The 22,284-nt window shown below is 39.4% G+C and overlaps 2 protein-coding genes and 1 pseudogene across 8 annotated transcripts; 1 reads left to right on the top strand and 2 right to left on the bottom strand.

Annotated features, from left to right (window-relative positions):
- The first annotated feature begins 28 nt into the window (after positions 1–28).
- On the top strand, positions 29–20,400 carry ABRAXAS1 (abraxas 1, BRCA1 A complex subunit). Of its 6 annotated transcripts, none has more exons than XM_043447694.1 (9): positions 29–151; positions 3,059–3,149; positions 4,935–4,971; positions 7,653–7,719; positions 9,602–9,795; positions 10,782–10,901; positions 11,922–12,006; positions 14,430–14,544; positions 14,918–20,400. In XM_043447694.1, the coding sequence occupies exons 1-9, from the start codon at positions 65–67 to the stop codon at positions 15,352–15,354; spliced, it is 1,233 nt and encodes a 410-aa protein (XP_043303629.1). In that variant the 5' UTR covers positions 29–64; the 3' UTR covers positions 15,355–20,400. The 6 variants fall into 6 exon arrangements, with proteins under 6 accessions (XP_043303629.1, XP_043303631.1, XP_043303630.1 ...); XM_043447696.1 differs by having other exon boundaries at positions 35–151; positions 3,063–3,149; XM_043447695.1 differs by having other exon boundaries at positions 46–151; positions 10,794–10,901.
- On the bottom strand, positions 3,995–4,460 carry LOC122427983 (annotated as a pseudogene).
- Positions 17,449–22,223, bottom strand: MRPS18C (mitochondrial ribosomal protein S18C). 2 transcript variants are annotated; one of them, XM_043447701.1, is made up of 6 exons: positions 22,068–22,222; positions 21,270–21,322; positions 19,263–19,346; positions 18,230–18,287; positions 17,650–17,709; positions 17,449–17,565 (listed from the first exon to the last, which is right to left on the bottom strand). In XM_043447701.1, the coding sequence occupies exons 1-6, from the start codon at positions 22,165–22,167 to the stop codon at positions 17,489–17,491; spliced, it is 432 nt and encodes a 143-aa protein (XP_043303636.1). In that variant the 5' UTR covers positions 22,168–22,222; the 3' UTR covers positions 17,449–17,488. The 2 variants fall into 2 exon arrangements, with proteins under 2 accessions (XP_043303636.1, XP_043303637.1); XM_043447702.1 differs by lacking the exon at positions 19,263–19,346 and having other exon boundaries at positions 22,068–22,223.
- Positions 22,224–22,284: the final 61 nt, after the last annotated feature.

Here is a 22,284-nt window from a genome sequence, read left to right as displayed (position 1 = left end):
CGGCCCCGCCCACCCCCCGCCCCCCCCGCCCCCCCCCCCGGAGTCGCGCGGCGGCGACGGAAGCATGGAGGGCGAGAGCACGTCGGCTGTGCTCTCTGGATTTGTGCTCGGCGCGCTCGCCTTCCAGCACCTCAACACCGACTCGGACACGGTGAGCCGAGGGCGGGGGCGGGATGCGGCGTCGCCTCGGAAGGGCCCCCCCCAGCCCCCGCGCTTGGGCGACCTCCGGGCCGCCGCTGCTCGGGGCCGGCCCGTGGGCTCCCCGCTGCCGCCGCCCAGGCTCTCTGCCGTCGGCGCTGCGTTCTCTCGCTCCCGGGCGGCCCTAGAGGTGCCTTCTCCAGGTTCAGCTCCCCTCTTGGAACCAGTGTTTGCGTTCCCGTGCCTCGCACGCCCCCGTGTTTCTCGGCAGTCCCCCTTTTCTGGTCGAACTCGGTCGTGAAGGAATAGAAAGTTCACACAGCGTTCCCGCCGCGGCTGGGAACGTTACGGGTTAACTTGCTCCTCGCTCCCGACCGCGGTTTTCGCAGACAACTCGGTGTTTCCCTTGAGGAGCCGCAGTTGGGCACGTTTGCTCAAATGGATGGCTCGTAAAGGAAAGATGGATGATGCCACCGGTGGCTGTTTGGGCGTCAGTCTTAGTACGCGGAAAAGATCTGTATCGGGTATCTGACTTTTGTTTGCATTGTTGTCAAATTTATTAAGCTATGGCCTCAGCTTTCGCTTTTATAAGCGTACATTTAAGTACATTTAAGCGTACATTTAAGCTATAGCTTCAGCTTTCGCTTTTATAAGCGTACATTTAAGTACAGCCTCCAATATGAAATATTTAAATGCTGATTTCACACTTTTGCCTAGGTTCAAGAACCTCTAGATAAAGTTAAGTGATGAAGTAGTTTTTGTTTTTTTAATTGAGCCTATTTTTAAAACTTTTATATTTATGGAACTAAAAACCAGTGTAAAACTTGGAGCCCGAGGAGTAGTGTCAGAGAGAGGAAGTGCTTTGTGTTAGTCGTTCAGTCGTGTCCGACTTTTTGCGACCCTATGGGCTGTATAGCTTGCCAGGCTCCTCTGTCCTTGGTATTCTCCAGGCAAGAATACTGGATTGCCATTCCCTTCTCCAGGGGATCTTCCTAAACCCAGGAATCAAACCTAGGCCTCCTGTATTGCAGGCAGGTTCTTGGCCGTCTGAGCCAAAGAAAGGAAGTGCTTAGTAATTTGCTAAGAGGGTTTAGGGAATATCTGTACCAAACCTCATGATTTCTGCTAAATGTTGTGCCTTTCATTTTGTAATAAAGGCTTGTCTTTTCCAAAACAGTATTTTGGCGCAGTCCTAATAAGGTTGGAATTGATAGTTTTTGTGTATGCAAATTTAAATTACACTGTAGCTTAACACCTAGCATAGAGCAAATATATGATGATTTAAAATGCCTGTGGTTGTGGAAATTATCTTGACTATCTTAGTGTAAATATAAACAGAATGGGCTTAATCCTATGTAGCTTAAAGGATTAGCACTTGCCCGAAGTACCATCCTGTTAGGGCTTTGCTTCTCAGATCTTTCTCCTAAAGCCTTTAAAAGCTGGTTTTCTGGGTAGTTGTATTGTCTTCTGTTGTCTCTTTTCCAGGGGTTTGTCTAGAACACTATAGAGTGTAGAGTTCTGGACTGTTCCCCTTTGATTCTAATGAAGACTCACATTGTGGAAACATTGCTTTGTGTTTTTCTTTTAATGAATTTTTAAAAGTAGTCTTAACTAATTATAAAGATTAAAAATTCATTGTCAAGCACATTGGGTCTCTAAGTGTACCAAGAGAAATAATTGAATTCTTTGAAATTCACAGAAGTCACTGCTGTTGTGGCAAGATGCCTACATCTTAAAAAGAACCAAGCTCCTCTTTTATAAAGCACACTCTGATATTGATTTCCAGATCATTAATAATGAGCACAGTTCTTAATCTAAAAAGCCCATCTTGTGTCATTTCATAGCACAGAAGCCATCACTGACTCAGAAGCCCATGCCATTGATGGTCGGGCTAGTCATTTGGGATGGTCAGTTATTGGCACTGTTCCTTCTACCTATGATTTTCTTACAGATAGGTGGTGGGTCAGTCAATAAGTTGTGTCCAACTCTTGTGACCCCATGGACTGTAGCCCGCCAGGCTCCTCTGTCCATGGGATTTCCCAGGCAAGAATACTGGAGCCAGTTGCCATTTTCCTTCTCCAGGGAATCTTCCCAACCCAGGGATTGAACCCGTGTCTCTGGTATTGGCAGGCAGACTCTTTGTAAACTTTCCTTACAAATGTGGCTTCCCTGGTGGCTCAGCCGGTAAAGAATCCACCTGCAATGTGGCGGATCTGGTTTGATCCTTAGGGTGGGAAGATCTCCTGGAGAAGGGAACAGCTACCCACTTCAGTATCCTGGACGGAAGAATTCAGACAGAGGAGCCTGGTGGGCTACAGTCCATGGGGTCGGAAAGTGTCAGACGCAACTGGTCAGGACACAACTGAGCGACTTTCACTTACAAATGGGAGTCTTCTTTTCTAAGGCTAACTGTGCTGCTCTTCCTTCCTCAAACATTGTGCTCTCATTTCTGGCTTTAAGCCTTTTATGCTTCCAAGAGTGCTAAAGTCACAGTGGTATTTAGTCTCTTCTAACCATGTTTTGGGCTTCCCTGGTGGCTCAGATGGCAAAGCGTCTGCCTGCAGTGCAGGAGACCTGGGTTCAATCCCTGGGTTGGGAAAATCCCCTGGAGAAGGGAATGGTAACCCACTCCAGTACTCTTGCCTGGAAAATTCCATGGACTGAGGAGCCTGGTGGGCTACAGTCCACGGGGTCGCAAAGAGTCAGACACAACTGAGCGGCTTCACTTTCACTTTCACCCATGTTTTTAAAACTGGTCATGTGTCCCATGTAAACTGGAGTGCACCTGGTCTTTTGAGTATACCCCAGTTGGTAGCACACACTTGCACATGTTGTAAAAGTCTCGGGAAATAACGGCTAATTAAGTGACTGAGTGGTAATCCTATTGGTGTATTCCATATACTGCTTATTATCTTCCTAGGAAGGTTTTCTCCTTGGGGAAGTGAAAGGTGAAGCCAAGAACAGCATAACTGATTCCCAGATGGATGATGTTGAAGTTATTTACACAATTGGTGAGTCACTTATTTCTGTGTCTCCTATTTTGATAGTTTATGCTGAAAGGGATCAGCATAAGTTACCTTGTTAAGGAATAGATAAAATTTTTAAAGGCAAATTTTAGAACAATATATTGCACTCGTTTCTTAAAGTTATGGCTATACCCTAAAGCAAGAAACAGTGTGAGACATAGGAAGCAGATTAAGATTACAAGATTCTCCTGGTCAGGAGACAAGGATGAAACAGTTCCTGCGTACACATAAGTGGCAGGAAGATGGTCCAGCAAAAGAAGGAACGAATAAGCAAGACCAAAAAAGGTAAAACAGGTTGGAGTAAAATGTAAACTGGTGCAGAAAATTTGGAAGATAAGAACTAAAAAAACTTATTGGTTAAATAACTGGAGTGTTAGTCATTCAGCCCTGTCCCAACTCTTGTGACCTCCTGGACCCCTCTGTCCATGGGATTTCCCAGGCAAGAATACTAGAGGGGGTTACCATTCTGTTCTCCAGGGGATCTTCCTGACCCGGCGATCGAACCGAGGTCTCCTGCGCTGCAGGCCGATTCTGTACTGTCTGAGCGTCCAGGGAAGCTCAGAGGTCAGGCCTTATCACCGTTGAAAGAAAATACAGTGAAGTCACGTCCGACTCTTTGCGACCCCATGGACTAATGTAGCCCACCAGGCTCCTCCGTCCATGGGATTCTCCAGGCAGGAATACTGGAGTGGGTTGCCATTTCCTTCTCCAGGGGATCTTCCCGACCCAGGGATCGAACCGGGTCTCGTGCACTGCAGGCAGATGCTTTAACGTCTGAGCCATCAGGGAAGCCCAGTTTGATAAGTGAAAAAAGTACAACCTACAGATGTTTACTTGAAAAATTCTTCTACAGCAGTTTGGTGTTGGGTTTTCTCATATAGATGAAGACTCACAAATTCTCCATAATCAGACTGATGTCTTTGATTTAAGTGACTAAGGAAATTTCAGGTAGTCTGGCTAGTATCTCCCTGAGGAGAAGCAATGCCATAGGAACTGTGTGAGGTCGGTGATGACTGTGACAGGGATCCTGTAAATGCTCTCTGACAATCACAGAAAGATGGGGTGCCTGGAAGAGCTTGCATTGTCTTGATGACTTTCTGTGTGATTATATGTGAGTCTTTCGCTCTTTTCACTGTTTCCTCCTGAATCTTGAGGGACCTGAAGGTTTGGAATGATAGAGGAAACACCATATTCATCTTCATACCTCTTTATGAATTGCTTCATATGCGATCTGTAATGATGTCTCATATGATAGAATCTAATGTTTGCATAGCATCTGCAACTACCAGAATTTAGATGTATTTAGATGTAGTATTTCTATAGACAGGAGAATAAAACTCACCTCTTTAGAGATGTTGAACATTTTTTCTCTAGTCTACAATTAACACTGACAAATCCTTTATGAAACAACCAGTTGGAATAACAGATAATTCCTTGAACAGCTACTTTTATCAATTGGGTAAAATTGGAGCATAACTGTTTCAGAACTCAGTGAAAATAGCAACTGTGACCTTGTCTTTTGTGTAGCCAGTGTTAAACCTAGTTAGAAAGAATATAGCATTCTAGTCACAAGTGAGGCTCTGGGTTGAAATCTCTCTGCCTGTTGCTTCATCTTTAAAATGGAAGGAATAATAACATCTATCACGTGGGTTTGTTGTCAGGATTAAATGAGATAACAGTAATGTAAATCCTGGCATGAAATGCTTGATATATGTTATTCAAGTGATCATTAATGTAATCATAACTAAACATTCTTTTTTTTCCCCCCAGACATTCAGAAATACATTTCATGCTATCAGCTTTTTAGGTGAGTAGTAAGAGCAAGTCAGAAATCCATTGTGAAAATTATTATCTGCAAGTGAATCTTCAAAACTAACAAAGTATCTTTGTTACAAGTTATACATGGTGGTACAGATTAAAATAAAGACTTTTTAAATATCTGAAAATTCACCTCTTCATTTCAGCCCTGTCTAATAGTTCTTTCTCTGTGTTTATCTGCTTCCTTCAGCTGGTCCTCACTGCCTCTCCCAGGTACCAGTTTACCTTGAGGATTGCTTTTCCTTCTCCCACCCATCACCTCATCGCATACTGTAAACTCAGTGACACATTCTCATGCATCAGCAGCAGCCCTTTTTTCCTACCTTTTTATTCCAGTTTATCATCTGTTTCCTCACTTCTGTTTTTTTAGTGTTACCTTTTGTCTATTAGCTGGTTAGGTTCTTTATCTAGGCTGCTTCCTGTTGTTTTTCAAGGGTGGAAACCTACACTCTTAACCCTGCAGATAGTGGTAGTATTCTTAGCCCTGATAAGCTGTGATGTTGTTAAAAACTTTTCATTGAGGTTTATAATACATAGAAAAGTACACAAATCAGTGAACTTCCATAAAGTAAGCAACTATAACCATAAAACAATAAGGTGTGGTTTTGGTGAAATAGCTTTATGGTTTATGTGAATGGTACGTGAATGTCTTAGAGTCACACTGCATGCACCGTTTCCAGGGTTGTGTGAGAGTTGCGGTGGAGCAGAGTTAAGGTGAGAACCGCCCCTGGAGGCCTAGTGTGGCTTAAACCGCTGTACTGGAAAGGGGCGCAGCTCCTCTCTGTTGCCGAATATACAGTGGGGATGAGAAAATACCTTTGGAACGAGGGATTCTTGGTGGAGATTCATAAAGAGTACCTTCTTGAGGAACTCTGGGGCAGGAATGGATTATGGAGGGAGAATGAAAAAAAAAAAGTGATTCAGTATCTCCTGGCAACCACTTTGCGTAATTAGACCAGCTTTTAATAGAGTCTTAGAGCTGAGGACGCCGTCTGATCCAGTGATAAGGAACCCATGCCTCAGCCTTCTAGGTTTACAGAATTGTGGGGCAGGGGACGGGATAACTAACAGGTAGCAGTAGGACAAAACTAGAGGAATTCGGATTTCTTAAGTTCTAATCCCACAGCATGCTGTCCTGTTTCTCTCTGGTTTTAAATGATATAGGTGCACATATTAAAAACAGCCTTTCAATACCATACTTCATGGAATCCAAGCTGGATAAGCCTTCGTACTCAGTTTTGTATTCTGATACACAGGGTGGCAAACTGTGGCCCCATAAATAATATGGCCATCCATAAATATTATATTTTTTAAGAGTTAAAATGATGGACGAATATCTAACAGAGACTGTTCCTCAAAGCCTAAGATACTTACTTTTCTGGCCCTTTTACAGCAAAAGTTTATCAACACTGCTCTGATACATTGTTTCTTAAAGCTTGCTACTGAAATACACTGATTCTCTTAACTCAGAAATCTGGGGGAAATCTGGAAAACAGCCCATTGAAGCCTGAAACTGAAAATCACTTTTAAAAAAATTAAGCAGTTTAACATGAGTTCTACTGCACAATGTATTTCTACAAAAAAAATGCCCCCCTTCCCAAAAGCGTCGCATAAATTAGTGCTTGCACAGAAGATGTACGCTGTTGTCCTGCTACTTCTTTTACACTCTGGTATGTTGCCTTGTTCCCCAGTTTGAGAAGCTCAGAAGTGAATCATCCCAGAGAAAACACAGGAATAAACTCTTGTATTTAGATTTTTCATGTTGGAATGAATAGGTGAGATGGAACAGTCTGTTCAATGAGTTGAACTATTCCCCTTTAGAGGTAGAACACTTTATTTTGTCTATTTTGTAAGTTGAAAAAGTATATTGCCTATTAGGATATATTATTTCACTTTTATGTAGCTAAATTTTTTCAGGGTACAGACTAGAGTTACCAGTAAAAGCCTATTACAGTGAATAGTATTTGTCAGGAATTTGGCATAACAGATATCTCATCATTGTTGATCTTGATGGAATTTAAAAAGGAGGAAGATATTTGCCAGCCCTGGAGGGGAAAGAAAGTTGGAAGTCAATGCTTTAGAATCTTGTAGAAATACTTTTCAGTTCTCCCTACATTTCCTATCTATATTTAACATTCCAGCTACAGAACAGAGATCACTAAACTAATACCTGTCCCTTCCTCGATCCCCCCAGAAGACAACCAACTCCCAAAGCACTTCTCTTAATTTAAGTGTAGCTTTTGGAATTAGCAGTGAATAAATTGTTTTCTTTTTGTTTTGCTTCATTACACATTCTTTTGTATGTGTCATTATTGTAAAAAAAACTTTTAGTATGTAAATTGTGAACTAGCTATGTGAACTTACAAATACCTGTATTTAATGGATAGTTTGTTTTGTTTTAGGTTAAAAAAAATGTGGTGCCCATACTTATCCCTTGAAGTTTCTCCATTCCTTTTCCTTTTTAATTGCTTATGGACCACATATTACTACCATTTTTAAGTCTGTTCATTTGAGAACTTTCTCTCCTATTTATTTTAGAACTTCAACTCACAGGTAAGTAAGTCTATGAATGTTGGGTTGTTGGGCTAGGAGTAACTAAAATTAAAAGTGCCAATAAAATCATGCCTATTTTTAGTTTATTTCAAATGCCTTTAATTTTATCTTTTACAGCTTTTATAATTCTTCTGGTGAAGTAAATGAGCAGGCACTGAAGAAAATATTATCAAATGTCAAGAAGGTATTCCCTGATTTGCCTTTTCTCTTTTTGTATTATATGTATTATTTTAAGCTCCTGAAAATGTATAATACTTTGACAGAACTTTCAAGCAGCATGTCTTCACAGTGTTTTCTATAAAGCAGGTGAGGAACGGCTTGTTCTTTCCAGAAATTCAGAGGGGTTTCTCTGAAAGCAAAGCTAGTCATGAAGAATCTTCATCTTGTTCTCTCCTTCTCCTGGCTGTGCTGGCTTACCTAGTGTCTCCCTTTTCTCCACCCCCACCATGCCCCTTCCCACACCACTTCTTATGGACTCAAGTCACTGCCGTCCTTTTCCGTGGCTGCAGTTAGTTTCTCCTATTGCAGGGATGGTTTCCCACACAGCGCCTCACCCGGATCCTCCCCAGCCTGCTTGGTGTTCAGTTAAAACTTGCTGAATGATCAAAAAACATTTTTGTTCAAAGACAATATTTTTTTCTTGGTACTTATTTCCCCTTAAAACTTCTTGATCTCTTAGTCAAGAATAAAAGTAGATTTATTAAAGGAAGTTTCTTTCAAAAAGCATCCCTTGTTGAAAATGCTTGAGCTTTTCCTCCAATTATATTTGGGTATTTAAAAATGTACCTGTAAATAGCTCGGACATGGAGGAACCTAGATGGCCATCGACAGATGAATGGATAAAGCAGCTATGGTACATATATACAATGCAACATTATTCAGCCATAAAAAGGAATGCATTTGAGTCAGTTTTAATGAGGTGGATGAACCTAGAGCCTGTGATACAGAATGAAGTAAGTCATAAAGAGAAAAATAAATATCATATATTAATGTATATACATGGAATCTAGAAAGATGGTACGCATGAACCTATTTGCAGGGCAGCAGTGGAGACTCAGACATAGAGAACAGACTTATGGACACGGAGGTGAGGGGAGGAAAGAGAGTGTAGGATGAATGGAAACAATAACATGGACACAGACACTACCATATTGAAAATAGATAGCCAATGGGAATTTGCTATATGACTCAGCAAACTCATACCCAGGCTCTGTAATAACCTAGAGGGGTGGGATGGGGTGGGAGGTAGGAGGGAGGTTCAAGAGAGAGGGGGTATATGTATACCTATGGCTGATTCATGTTGATGTAAGGCAGAAAACACCACAATTATAAAGCAGTTATCCTTCAATTAAAAATAAATTTTTAAAAATGTACTTGTAAAAATGTTTTCGTTTTAAAATAATTTTAATTTCCTCAATTTAAACATGCAAACATTAAAAAATTAGTTGCTGAAACTGTCAGAGATCTCCAAAGTGGTAGTTTTTCTCTTAGTACTAAGTTTCCAGTGAATGAGATTTTTCCCAGTTTGAAGAAAAAGGTTTAGTGATACTAACAACACATTTGTTTAGCATGTTATAATTTACAAAACCCTTTCATATGGTCTTAATCTTGCAACGAAATCTGTGATAACATGCCTATTGTATAAATTTCAATTAAAAGCTATTGGCTTCAGTTAACTTCCTTAGCAAACCAAGGATCCAGACAGAAGTTAATTAGTTTTCATTGACATTTTCTTCATTTAAGTTTTGACTAAAGATTAAGATTTAAGATAGAAAATGCCATCAGAGAACTAGAGGAAGTTAAGAATTTTTCCTTTAATCCATATTGAATAAAATTGTAGCCCTGTAACTGAATGGGAAGTAATTTAACTGCAAGTCAGTTTGCACACTATATATAAGGTTAAAGCATATTCTTAAGTGTATGTTCTGTTTATTTAGGCCCCAAGTCTTGCTGAATATTAAGAAAGCCATTTTTAAGATTGTCAGTTTTACTACTTAATTATGACAGTAAGACACATAATAATTGTAACCATGAAGGTATACACCTGATATATTATTTTCTTTCAGGATGTGGTTGGTTGGTACAAATTCCGACGTCATTCAGACCAGATCATGACATTTAGAGAGAGACTGCTTCACAAAAACTTACAGCAGCATCTTTCAAGCCGGGAACTTGTTTTTCTGTTACTAACACCAAGTATAATAACGGAAAGCTGCTCTACTCATCGACTGGAGCATGCCTTATATAAACCTCAGAAAGGGTAAATGTTGGCCAGTTACTGGCTCTTTTCAGATAACAGAAAAATGTGCTCAGTATTTTCATTGTACTATTTATGGCTTACTGTTTTTGTGTATTGGCATTAGATTGTCACAGTAATTCTTTTTGGTCTGTTTTAACATTGGTTCTTTATAGATGGGAAAATGAAGGTCAGATAAGGAGATTAGAAGTCCAGTATGGCAACCCACACCAGTATTCTTCTCTGGAGAATCCCATGGACAGAGGAGCCTGGTGGGCTACAGTCCCTGGGGTCACAAGAGTTGGACATGACTTAGCAACTAAACAGTGGAATGATGACTTGTGTTTCTGACACTGAGAATTTGCTGTTATTTGCCATAAGGTGGAAAGCATATGCATGCTTTAGGTATCAGTTGCTAAGGAATATAATGTAGTCCTGAAGCCTGTGTACCTGAGCAGCTTTTCTCTTAACCTCTGCCAGGAAACAAAGTGTTTCTTTTTCTTTTTTTCATTTATTTTTATTAGTTGGAGGCTAATTAGTTTACAGTATTGTAGTGGTTTTTGTTATACATTGACATGATGTACAGAACAGAATCTTGGACTCTGTAGACAAAGTGTTTCTTGTTGATCCAGCAAAATGAGTTAATAGGACTCTTCACAGGAAATATAGACAGCATTTTCATGGAGTATGAAAATGAAGTTCACAGTACCAATAAAGAGTAACTATATCATTCATGAAAGATAGGAAGAATTGCAATGGTAATACCTTATTTTCACGTGTGGTGATCAGTTAAGATAGCCATTAAATATTTTTTCACACAATAATTGTACACTGTGCACATCTCACAATTTTTAAAAGCTACTTGCCTCAATAAATTTTTCTTGGGTAAGTAGTAAGAAATGGGGTTTTTGTTTGTTTTTAAATCTTGTAGGGAAAAGGCAGTCTATACTAATAACTAGATGCTAGCCTTTCACTTTATTTTAAATTTATTTTAAAAATTATATCTTCAGACTTTTTCATAGGATACCTTTAGTGGTGGCCAATCTAGGCATGTCCGAACAACTGGGTTATAAAACTTCATCTGGTTCCTGTACATCCGCTGGTTTCAATCGAGCAGTAAAAACACACAGGTGAGATTCCTCAACTGCTTTCCCAGTAAACTTAACTCCTATTCATTTTTTGAAGTTAATTTTTTTTATTACAAAGAGAATAAAAATGGAAGGAAAACTAACTAATGGCCACATTCCTCAAGTTTATTCACGTAAACGAGACCTTTAACTTCTCTATTTCCTTCCAGCATGTGTCCGTTTATCAAATATGAAAGGGGGGTGGTAGTGTACAGCCTACATATTGTGACATATTTACTCTTAGATTAAGGAGCTAGCCTCAAAATAATAATTTTCTAAGTTAGCAGTTCAGATTATAAAGGCAAAAAAATTATATTGGATATTAAATAAAGAAAAATAAGGCTTTAGTCAAGACTCACAGTGTCAACTGTGGAACTGCAAGTTTTGTGAGCAGTAAGGGAATAATGAATGTCAGGAATCACAGCACTGGTACTGTGGGGTACTTACTAAATGTAAATTTTATGAGACTAATGAACTCGATTTTATTTATTTTTGTGTTCCCACAGTGGTTAACAGTGTCTTATTGAAATTGAATACCATGTTTCATTGATTTTAAGACACAAAGTTTTATATTTATCTCAATCAGGGGGTTTATAAAATATGCTTTAGAATTGTTTTTCTTTTATATATATAGTGTGTGCGTGTGTGTGTGTATATATATATAATGTTTCCTTTTTCAATCAATGATGGTTTGAACTTAGTGAAATAACTGACTGATGGCATTGCCAAGACAGATCCCTCCTCTACCCCTCTCCTTGAGTCTTTGTCTACTTTCACTTAACCTCTCTTTTTGAGTCCTGGAAGTAGTATTTAGGAGGCTGAAAAGTTTGCTGAGGTGAAGATAGATGAACTAGGTTTCCTGGTTGGTTTTGCTGTATACAAACAGGTTAACAAAATGATGGTCCCTGCAAAGCCAATAAAAACAATCTTCCATTGTTCCTCAACTACAAAGAAGTTTTTTCATTGTATTATTAAAATGAGTTCTGTACATTTGCCTGGAAGAAATGGTAATTTTTTTTACAGCTCTCAATTTTTTAAAGAAGATGGATCTTTAAAGGAGGTACAGAAGATAAATGAAATGTATACTTCTTTACAAGATGAATTAAAGGTAAGTTAAACATTTAAAGATCTCTTATAGAATAGACTTGTGGACACGGCCGGGGCAGGGGGGTGGGGGGCTGCGGGGAGGAGAGGGTGGGGTGAATTGACAAAGTAGCCCTGAAACATACACATTCCCATATGTGAAACAGATAGCTAGTGGGAAGTTGCTATGTAACAGCAAGCTCAATCTTGTGCTCTGGGACAACCTAGAGGGGTAGGATGAGGGTTGGGGGGTGGGGGTGGGAGATTCAAGAGGGAAGGGACATACATGTATTCATGGCTGATTCACATTGTTGTATGGCAGAAACCAACACAACATTGTAAAACAATTATCCTCCAATTAAAAAATTTTAAAAATCTTTTACAGAGTTCATATCACATTGATCACTGAATATATACTCTGGGACAGCTTCATAGTTGACTAGACATAAGTTTTTGTATTAGTTTAGCTTCATTAACGAAGACCTCCATCACAGTAACCTACAGAAATAAAAGTTCATTCACACGGTGTCTTGGCTGCATTCTCTTCTAAATGTCATCTTCATTCTGGGGTCCAGCCCTTAATGTGGGGCAAGTTCATCTTATGACAGGGAAAAGAGCAGCAAAACTGGTGGAAATTCACAGCAGCTCTTAGAACTTCTGCTCAGAGCTGGCATGTCACCTCCGCTCACATTTTACTGACCAGAGGATGCCATGGTAGTAGGCAGGATATATGACCCTTTTACAGGATCAAAAGGGGAGCAAATATTTGAGAACAAAACAGTCTGCCACAGTACTGAGTTGTCTCACTGTGTCCACTCAGGTCCCTTGAGAAGTAGACGTCAATACGGGAATTCAGACATGCAAGTGGTTTGTTAGGCCTCTGAAGAATAAAGCGGAGGGCCCAAGAGTGGCAGGGAGACTTGCCATGTTAAGTCGGACACCTGAGAGAGGAGACAGGGAAGAAGGGTGAGGGGGATAGGAAGAGCTGTGGACTACATGGCCAGAAAAACTTCAGCCAGATGATGCAGAGTCTGAGCAAAGGTGTCCTATAGGAATAGACTGTCATATCCTCACTGTGCTCAGTCATTGGCTAAGGGAGGCCCGGGGGGAGCATGACCTAAGCGCGAACACAGTAGTGGAACTAAAAGGATGGCAGCAGGAGCCATCGGTCAGCTCTGCTTCCTGCAGATGGGGATCTGAGTAGCATGCTCTGTGCCCACCACACTCAGGATAGCGCACCAAGAGAAATGGGGTTAGGTTAATACATTTTACACACTAGTAATATTGTACTTCTTTTTTTTAATATGAATGACATGACAGAAACTTTAGAAAATAGAGAAACATCAAAAGTCTTACCATTGTAACTGAACTGTTTGCACTTTGTCACATTCTTCAGTTTTCCCCTAACATATACATGCTTTTATCCTGTGGACAGTGATGGGGACATAGAAATTTGTATCATGATTTTTATTTGATGTATCAAGTAATTTCTCATATTTTAGTTCCTTTTAATAGTATATTTCTTAGAGCGGCATATTAGAACTCTTACGTTAAAAGTACCAACTTGGGCTAATTTAGGGAATGGAGAGGTCTGTGAGAGGAAGAGACGGCAGGTCACTGAGCCTAGGAAGGAACTAGAACCAGGAGCTTGAACGCCATCTGGACTCCTGTGTCTGCACACTGGTTTCCTTCAGTCTCTACGGATCTTGTTTCCTCACCCACTGGCTGACGAGAAAGCAGCTAACCTACAGCCTCTGCATTTAGATCTCCTCTGTTCGAGAGATTAGGACTTGGCCAGTTGGCTGCCGTAATATTTCTGCTTGGGTCGGGCTGGTGAAAGGTTGCTGGTGAACTCTTAGGGCAGGATGCGTAAGTTCATGAGAAATAGGCTGGGTGGAGAAGTGCCATAAAGTATGCACGAAAACAGGCTTACTACACTACAGTTGGAAATTGGTTATTTTTCATCTGATAGTATTTTGAGAACCATCATCATATATAAATTTTTGTTTCTTATTTAAGATACATTCCCAAAATGAAATCACTGAATCAAAGGGTGTTAGTACTTAAAAACTGATGACACATTTAAGACCATTCTGCATTTCAAAAATAGCTTTACAGGAATTGAAATCATCAGTTGTTTTATTTTGTAATAGACAATTTACTTTTTTCATATTTATTGTTTGTTTCTTAATGTTACATGTTTGCAGTAACTATGCATCTCAAAATAATTTGTTTCAAAGCAAGTTAAATATCTTTTTTCTGTGTATTATCTAGGAAATAACTTGAATGATAAAACTGTGTAAGTGGGAACTTATTCCTTCAGAAAACTGCAAAATAAAATGTTAAAGGGAAATAATCGATGATACAGGATTTTGTATTATTTGTGAACCTAGACTGTAGTAACAATTTGGAACTTTAGCTATGCCCTTAAATTATTTTACTTTGCAGAGTATATGTGAAAAAGTGGAACACAGTGAGAGAGCCGTAGAAAAACTATTAAATGATGTAAATAGATTAAAAGGAGAAATTAAAAAAAGAAAACAAGCACAGATGCAAGCAACACGTAAGTAAAAAGTTCACGTTATCACTACTTTCTTTGCTTTAAAGAAAAATTCTCACTGATTGGAATTATGGATGAGGTGATTGCACTAGCTGATGAACTTGCCACCTGAGGATTAAAAATAACTTCTATTAATATTCTTAAACCCCACCCAACAAAGAACATGGTACAACTGCAGCTATACTATCTTGATATTAAGAAATATAACTTTAATTTCCTTTTAGCATAGTGTGACATACAAATTTGGGATTATCATTTTTCTTAATGTAGGTAATCTGGTAGAATTCTTTAAAGTCCTTTTGACTTTACTTACAAATAAATACAAGAGCTTTGTAGTACAGATCCCGTATGTTGAACTGTTTGCTTGCTTGTTTAGGAGAGAAGAATGTCCAAAAAGACCCTCAGGAGAACGTTTTGCTTTGTCAAGCTTTACGGACCTTTTTTCCAGATTGTGAACTTCTTCATTCATGTGTTATCTCCTTGAAAAATAGGCGCATTTCTGGAAGTAGCTGTACTACCACCCACCCTCTCGGTGGGGTAGACAACCTAACCCTAATGGTGGAATACACAGACTTTCCTGAAGCTAGTCCAGCTCGTAGTGCCCTGCCGGTGACCAAGCGGAAAGCCTCAGACACGGATGATGGGTGGCAGTTCAAGAAGTCACGACTGGGAGAGATACAGACTAGACCCTCTAAAACAGATACCAGTAGTAGTAACCAAGAAAGAGCATCCACAGTGAGCAGCCCAGAAACAGATGAAGAGGTTGAGAGAATGAAGGGTTCTGGTGAATATCCAGAGTCTCCTACCTTCTGATTCTTTTGGGCCAAAAGGAGATTTTTGATCAGCGGAAGGGGAAAGCCGGATGTTTTTTTTTTTTTTTTTTTTTTTTACTGTGTTCAGCTCTAAGAATTTGAGTACAGAACAAGCCTGGTAATGCAGTGTGTTTGGATCAGCACTTGTTCAGTTAGGTGAAAAAGCCCATTAAGTGGGACCCATATAAATATGAATGGTGTCTATCACAGAGATTCTGTTTTAACATAAAGCAGAAGCATATATTCATTTGTCAAACTTTTGTCGGGCCAGGAACATTTTTATGACTGTACTGGGGTTCCTGGGCTTCCCTGGTGGCTCAGGTGGTAAAGAATCTGCCTGCGGTACAAGAGACCTGGGCTCAGTCCCTGGGTTGGGATGACCCCCGGAAGAAGGGAAGAACACCCATTCCAGTATTCTTGCCTGGAGAATGCCACAGACAGAGAAGCCTGGCATTCTACAGTCCATGGGGTCACAGAGAGGGGAACACACCTGAACAGCTAACACTACTGGACTTCTGTGTGAATCACATCCATTACTTAGGTAAGCCCCAGTTTTAGTTTCTTTAAAGACGTTTGCAAAGCAGCCTAAGCACAAAAGGCTACTAGGGTTTTTTCATTTCCCACTCCCAATCTTATTTGTCTTAACCACACCTAATTTGACTTTTTTTAAACTTAGTTGCCTTTAATCAGGTCTTCTCAAAGCATTTTACTTGGTTTTCATTGCAATAGTAATGTCTTTTTAATGCTTATATTCATCAGTACAAAAACAGAACTGACACAGATCTGGGAACAAAAGAATTGATTCTTGGTAATACAGAACTCAACAGATAAAGAGAGTTGTGGGCTTCCATGTGGTTTTTGAGGAGGATGTAAAGCCCCTGTTCAGTGAGTTGGTTAAGTGGAGGTAGGTTAAGAGCACTTTTATGGTTTGGTTTTTGTATGTCTTTTCCATAACAGAATTTCCCATGAAGACACATCACATGAAGCCTTCATGTTTTATTCTCTGGGTGAAATGCTGAACCCACACATTGCTCTTCCATCAGTGACTTCCTAAGTGATGGTTTTTTTAATATTAGCTGTGAATTTGCTGTCATCTTTTATTTATGTGTTAACAGACATTAGTTACTATGGGGCGCTTATGGAGCCCACATAGTACCTGGGATAATGTGTACAAATCATGAGTTGCTGTTGGGATTGCTTCACTGGTTACTTAAGCAGCACAGGACAGGAGAGGAAATAGGGTTTTGTCTGAGCCCTAATTTTAAAATAAGCTTGATGTCCCAACCTTCAGGGAATGAGGAGAAAAAGAATGCTTGTAAGACATTTTTTTCTCATTCTCTGTCTTTTGGGGATTTGTTTGTATTACTGGAGTAAGAGATGTAGAACAGATTGCGTATGGATCAGCTTATTTAGAGGACACTACTAGTTTATGATAGACTAGTCCAGAGCTGAGTGTTGGGTCCTGTGACAGACTGCACTACTGGCCATCCCCATGGGACATCTGCAGAGAGAAGACGCCTGGTCCCAACCAGGCTTACTTACCTGCTTGTTAGGAAATCTTCCTTAACAATTTCAAATTCACACCCTGTCCTGTGGGATTTGTACATTACACAAGCATCCCACTGCCCTGCACCCATACTCTACAGTCCTGTTTACAACACAAAATCTGGGGATAAAGTCAAATTCCAGTACAAGTCAGCCCTGCTGTGTTTGACATCACATTGTCAGCAGTGTGTTGTATGAACTGTTTGGGGGGCCAGATTTAAGTGAAGACTCCACAGTAACAATTTTTTAAATGTATGTGTATGTTAAATGTAACAAGTGTTAACATTTTAAAATATATGTGTATGTAAATATGACAAGTATTAACATTTTATTTTATTTTTAAGTATTAACATTTTAAATAATCTGATTTACCTAGTGAGCATTCTGATATGAAGAGGAAGCCTCACTCCTGAAACACCTTTTACTCATCCCAAATTACTGTAAGAATTAAAAACTTAATACTTCATAGTTTGACAAGATTTAGCCTGTTTTTCTACTCAGTGGTTATTAAATCTTATAGTTTGAGCCAGTATTAGCACCACACAACCACTTATTGCAAAATATGTTTATTGGTAATAACTTTATATAATTCACTCCCTATATTTGATGTTACAAACTTTAGGGTCTTTGAGATAGGCAGGATCCTTGTATGTGACTGGCATAAACCCTGTGAAGAAAGAATGAAAGTTCTTCACAAAAGACAATGAGCAAAATTTTGTTTAGCATAATTCAGTTTTTCAGATGCTCTTACCCAATATTTGAGCTCTCTTAATTGCTTTTGTGATTTCTTTTTGTTTCTTCCCACAAAGACCTATAAAAGAAAATACTTTCTTAAATGCCAACATTCTTAATGCCAACATTCTTAAATGCCAACATTCAAAATGCATGACAGTTAGGTCACAGAATGGCTGGAAAACTGTATAAAGCCTTAGAATAAGTATCTTGGGCTTTGTGGGCCACAAGGTCTCTGTCATCATTAACTCTGCTCTTGTAGCTCAGACATTGTGGAAACTAAGCTATTTAGCAAGTGGCAGATCCGATCTGGCCTGTAGGCAATAGGCCCCTGGTTTAAATGAGAGCCTGAGGATGACCACAGTATATTCCAGAACAGCAAAGCCCGAGTTCTCTCTGTTGTCACCTTATATAGTTAACTGAGTATAAGAAGATACGCAAAATAATTACCCTTTCAGCCTCAGAAGAGACTTTCTCAAAGTATCCATAGTTTTTGGTCTAATAGTAATTTGTGGCAATATTTGAAAATCTGCCCGTTTTTTTAAATAACAGAAGTAGGTTTATCTACATTTAAATTGCTGTAATAGAAAACAAAATACCTGTTATGTGCCTTCCATAAATGCATCCAGTAAATGGAGAAATAAACTGGGATAAAAGCTGGTTTGAGTTATATTTGGAAAGGAAAAAAATTATATGTTAATACACTTGTATTCAACCTTGTGTACATTTCAAAACACAAACCTTATGTCACCTTCAAGCTATAAAAGGCTTATTAATAAATTTTAGACAAACTTCAAAAATACAAATAAAAACACTGAGTTATGTTCATTCTATTAACAGGTCATCTTTTTTAAGTAACTAAAGTAATTGCGAAAGTTAACATCTCTTCCCCAGTGTGTCAAAAAAAAGTCTATACAACAGATGAATGAGCATGTTCTTTCAGTGCTAAAGCTGTTTTTTTGACTTTTCCATAGATAACTTTTCTAAAGCACTGCTGCTTATAACAAGGTACAGAACATCCCATCTGTCATGATAGTCCCATAATATCAGACTATAGTGAGGTCTTCAAGATGTACAGGTATATCAGGCCATTTGCTGTTACTTATGTTTTATTAATCCTAATACTTGCATTTTACAGTTTCTTGGATTTTCTCCCACCAAAGAAGCTATCACTTTATACTACTATCAGTATACTTAACTCCGACACCATCTTCTTCCCCAAATTTGCCACTTTTAATCTGCTGAGCGCTCGACAACAGATAAAATGAATTCAGTAGTGATACTGGTGGTGAGGTACGGATAGCAACTTCAACACAGGAGCTTTTCCCTAACTACTCAACTCCAGTGACTGAGAATCACTGCCACAGGGAGCTACTGTTAAGAGGTTTGGGGTGAAGCAAAAAACAAGAAACACTGAGATGATTAAGAGTAAATGAAGGACAGTCAAGAGGTTCCTATTTTAATAAAATAGCTGCCTTATACATAAAAGTATAACCAGATTTGAAATTATGAAGCTGAAACAGTCACCCCTACACAAAGCCTATTATAAAAGCCAACTTGCTTCTCTACTGTATTAGTAAAAGAGCAAAAGTCCCAAATCAAGTATCACAGTGAAGTAAAACCAGATCTCACCTGTACATTCTTATAATCTACACGTTTTTCACACAAGATACATTTTTTCAGAGGCTCCTTATAAGGATTTTCCATTGGAATAGGCTAGCATAAAGGAAGAAAACAAAAATCTGATAATGCGTTTTGTGTTAACTTTGAATCAAAAAAACTTAAATCTTAGGGTACCACATTTAAATCTCTCCAAGGGATTAGTTGTACCTTTCTCACTGTGAAAATGAATAAATAACAACAGCTTGGCTTAGAAAAGAAAAATAAGAGTTATTTCTGAAAAAGGCCATTTGAAAGGTTTGCGTGTACTCATACATATTTTGTACAAATATCTTGTTTTAGTTTGGCTAAGGAGGGATTAATTGATGGAGGACGATTCTGTGAAAAATACAATCTTTGGAGAAAAAAGGGTTTATCGGAGGAAAAAAATAAAATCCTCAGTAAGTGATTAAAAATGCTTTGCCCAGATTGTAGGTGACTAAAAATTCTTATACTTAAGAAAGACAGCACAACAGATAACATATGCAATTCTTAAACTAGTATAATCTCTAGATCCATCCCTACACTTCTCTAGATGTTTCACTGATATTTTTGTTTTATAAAAAGACAATGCCCCCATGTGTGTGCTAAGTCACTTCAGTCGTGTCCAACTCTTTGTGACCCATGGACTGTAGTCCGGCTCCTCTGCCCATGGGATTCTCCAAGCAAGAATACCGGAGTGGGTTGCCATTTCCTCCTCCAGGGGATCTTCCAGACCCAGGGGTTGAACCCACGTCTCTTATGTCTCCTGCATTGGCAGGCAGATTCTTTACCTCTGTCACCACCTGGGAAGCCCCAGTGTCTCCACAGGTTATGTAATACTTCCCAGATTTATTTTTTCTTTTTTACTACAATTTTATAGTAGTATAAAATTGTTTTATAACAATTTAAAACAGTCCCAGACTATTTTATAAGTTTGTGCCAGCCTTTTTGGTTTTTCTTTGTTCATTACTGCTTCTAAAGCTTCCATCACACGGCCTCCGTCCTAAAATCACTTTTAGGTGTCTCCAGTATACAGATTCTGAATCTAGAAATGGCTTTGAAGTCTTCAGCCCCTGTAGTTGCACAAAAAACTTCAAATAAATGGGACGTTGTGCCTTTTTCTGAGGAACCCTTAGCTCTCATGAGAGTCTCAGTGGGATTTAAGGACCTAAAGAGAAGCTCTAGTAATTTCATTTACTCTCTTGACTATGGTATGAATTAGATGACCAAGATGGATGCTCAAAGGGACTATAGGAGTTCTTTTGTTTCTTCCAATTCCTCAAATGTTCCTAATGCAACTTGCATTCAACTCATGTGTAATGACTATTCCTTCTCTATGTGTTTCATGTGGTCTAACTAGTATCAAATTGTCTTTGTATGTAGCAAGAAAAGCTATACTGCCTAAATCCAATGCTAGTACTTGAAATCCATAAAAAACATACATCTACTGTTTAGAAGAAACTGTATTTAACGTCCTGGTATAAAAATTTAATGACTAAGATAAAAATAGAATTGAATTTGAAATGAGGACAGGGAATCAAGGTATGGATAAACTTTGCACAACCCCTTTGTTGGACTTCCTGCAATTACAGCATGCATCAAAACTACCTTTTTAAATTCCCAAAGCACGTATCTAGAAAGAAAAATATGGTGGTGTTGCAGAAGTCATGCTTCTTGCAAAGAATCTAGGAATTCGCTTACCTCAAAGTTCACTTAAGTGACTACTCATCAATAAATTTCCCTGGAGAAGGAAACGGCAACCCACTCCAGTACCCTTGCCTAGAAAATCCCATGGACGGAGGAGCCTGGTGTCCATGGGGTATCTCAAAGAGTCAGAACTGAGCGACTTCACTTTCATCAATAAATTACAATTTTCAAACTTAGATTAATGAGTATCATTTTAATTGTCTCTGTCCTTCAGCTGAATTCTAAAAGCAAAGACATAATCTGGGCTTAGTTGCAAATGCCTTATTAAAAGGAAGAAAAAAAAATTCTTACCAGGTCCTCATTGCTGGTTACCTGTTCATATTGTGAACAGCTTCTCCACAGCACTGCAATTAAACAGAAACAGCAACAAAGTATTTTTTTGTTAGCTCAGCAGCTAAGGAAAGACTGTGTTTCTGTTGAGGCAAGATGAACTACGGGACATAATGTAAAAGGTTTATATTCATTATTACTAACAAAGTAAAATAAAGGGCTTTTAGGTTTGAGGCAGTGGTAGACTTAGGATAAATATGCTTTCTGGGGCGTATGGAAAAGGGCATCTATACCCCTAGCCATACAACCTCTCACCTGTTCCTGAAATTTATTTCCCGTGGGTAGAGACAGATTTTAATGCAAAACTGAAAGGCATTGTCATACCAAAGGGAAAATGAAAACAGACTCTACAAAAAAAGCCCAAAGCAGATAAAAGTGCCGAAGTGATAGATTCCGTGGCCTATGTCACAATTTCGCCCTGATCTGGGGCCCTCGGATATCTGCGATTTGCTGCTAGATGACTCTGAAAATGCTCCTTCCTTACCAAGTCTACCTGAAGATCTTGGGCAAGTCCCTGCCTCTTTTCGAGAATCGCTCCTCGTACGTTAAAACACTGTACTGGACGACATCTCACGCCCTCTTCAGCTTTAAAATACTAGTCAATTAAAACACGGGCCATTACAGATGCCCACTTCTTTTGGAGAAACAATCGCCTAAACACCGGCGTCCTTTAGCTAACAGCGACGACTCCAAAGACCTAATTAGAGCTAAACCAATGGCAGCAATGCTACAAAAGAGCCTAGGATATGGAGACTTTACCTGCACGAGTCCCGGGATTTGTGAGGCAGACAAAAGCCGCTGGGAAACGCGTAAACTTTCTCTTCCCTAGCCCACTGCAGAGAGCTACCAGAGAAGCCATGGTTCCTTGCTCCTCCCCTTCCTTTCCTCTTTCCAAAAACGTCCTGACAAGTCCCTTCCGGTGTACTTCCCCTAGAGGCCCGAGGACTCGGTTCAAAGGTTCCGCAGTTTGCCGGGA

The sequence above is a fragment of the Cervus canadensis genome, chromosome 26 (genome assembly GCF_019320065.1).
Source record: "Cervus canadensis isolate Bull #8, Minnesota chromosome 26, ASM1932006v1, whole genome shotgun sequence".
Taxonomy (NCBI): domain Eukaryota; kingdom Metazoa; phylum Chordata; class Mammalia; order Artiodactyla; family Cervidae; genus Cervus; species Cervus canadensis.
This window is presented reverse-complemented; position numbering and strand designations above follow the sequence as displayed.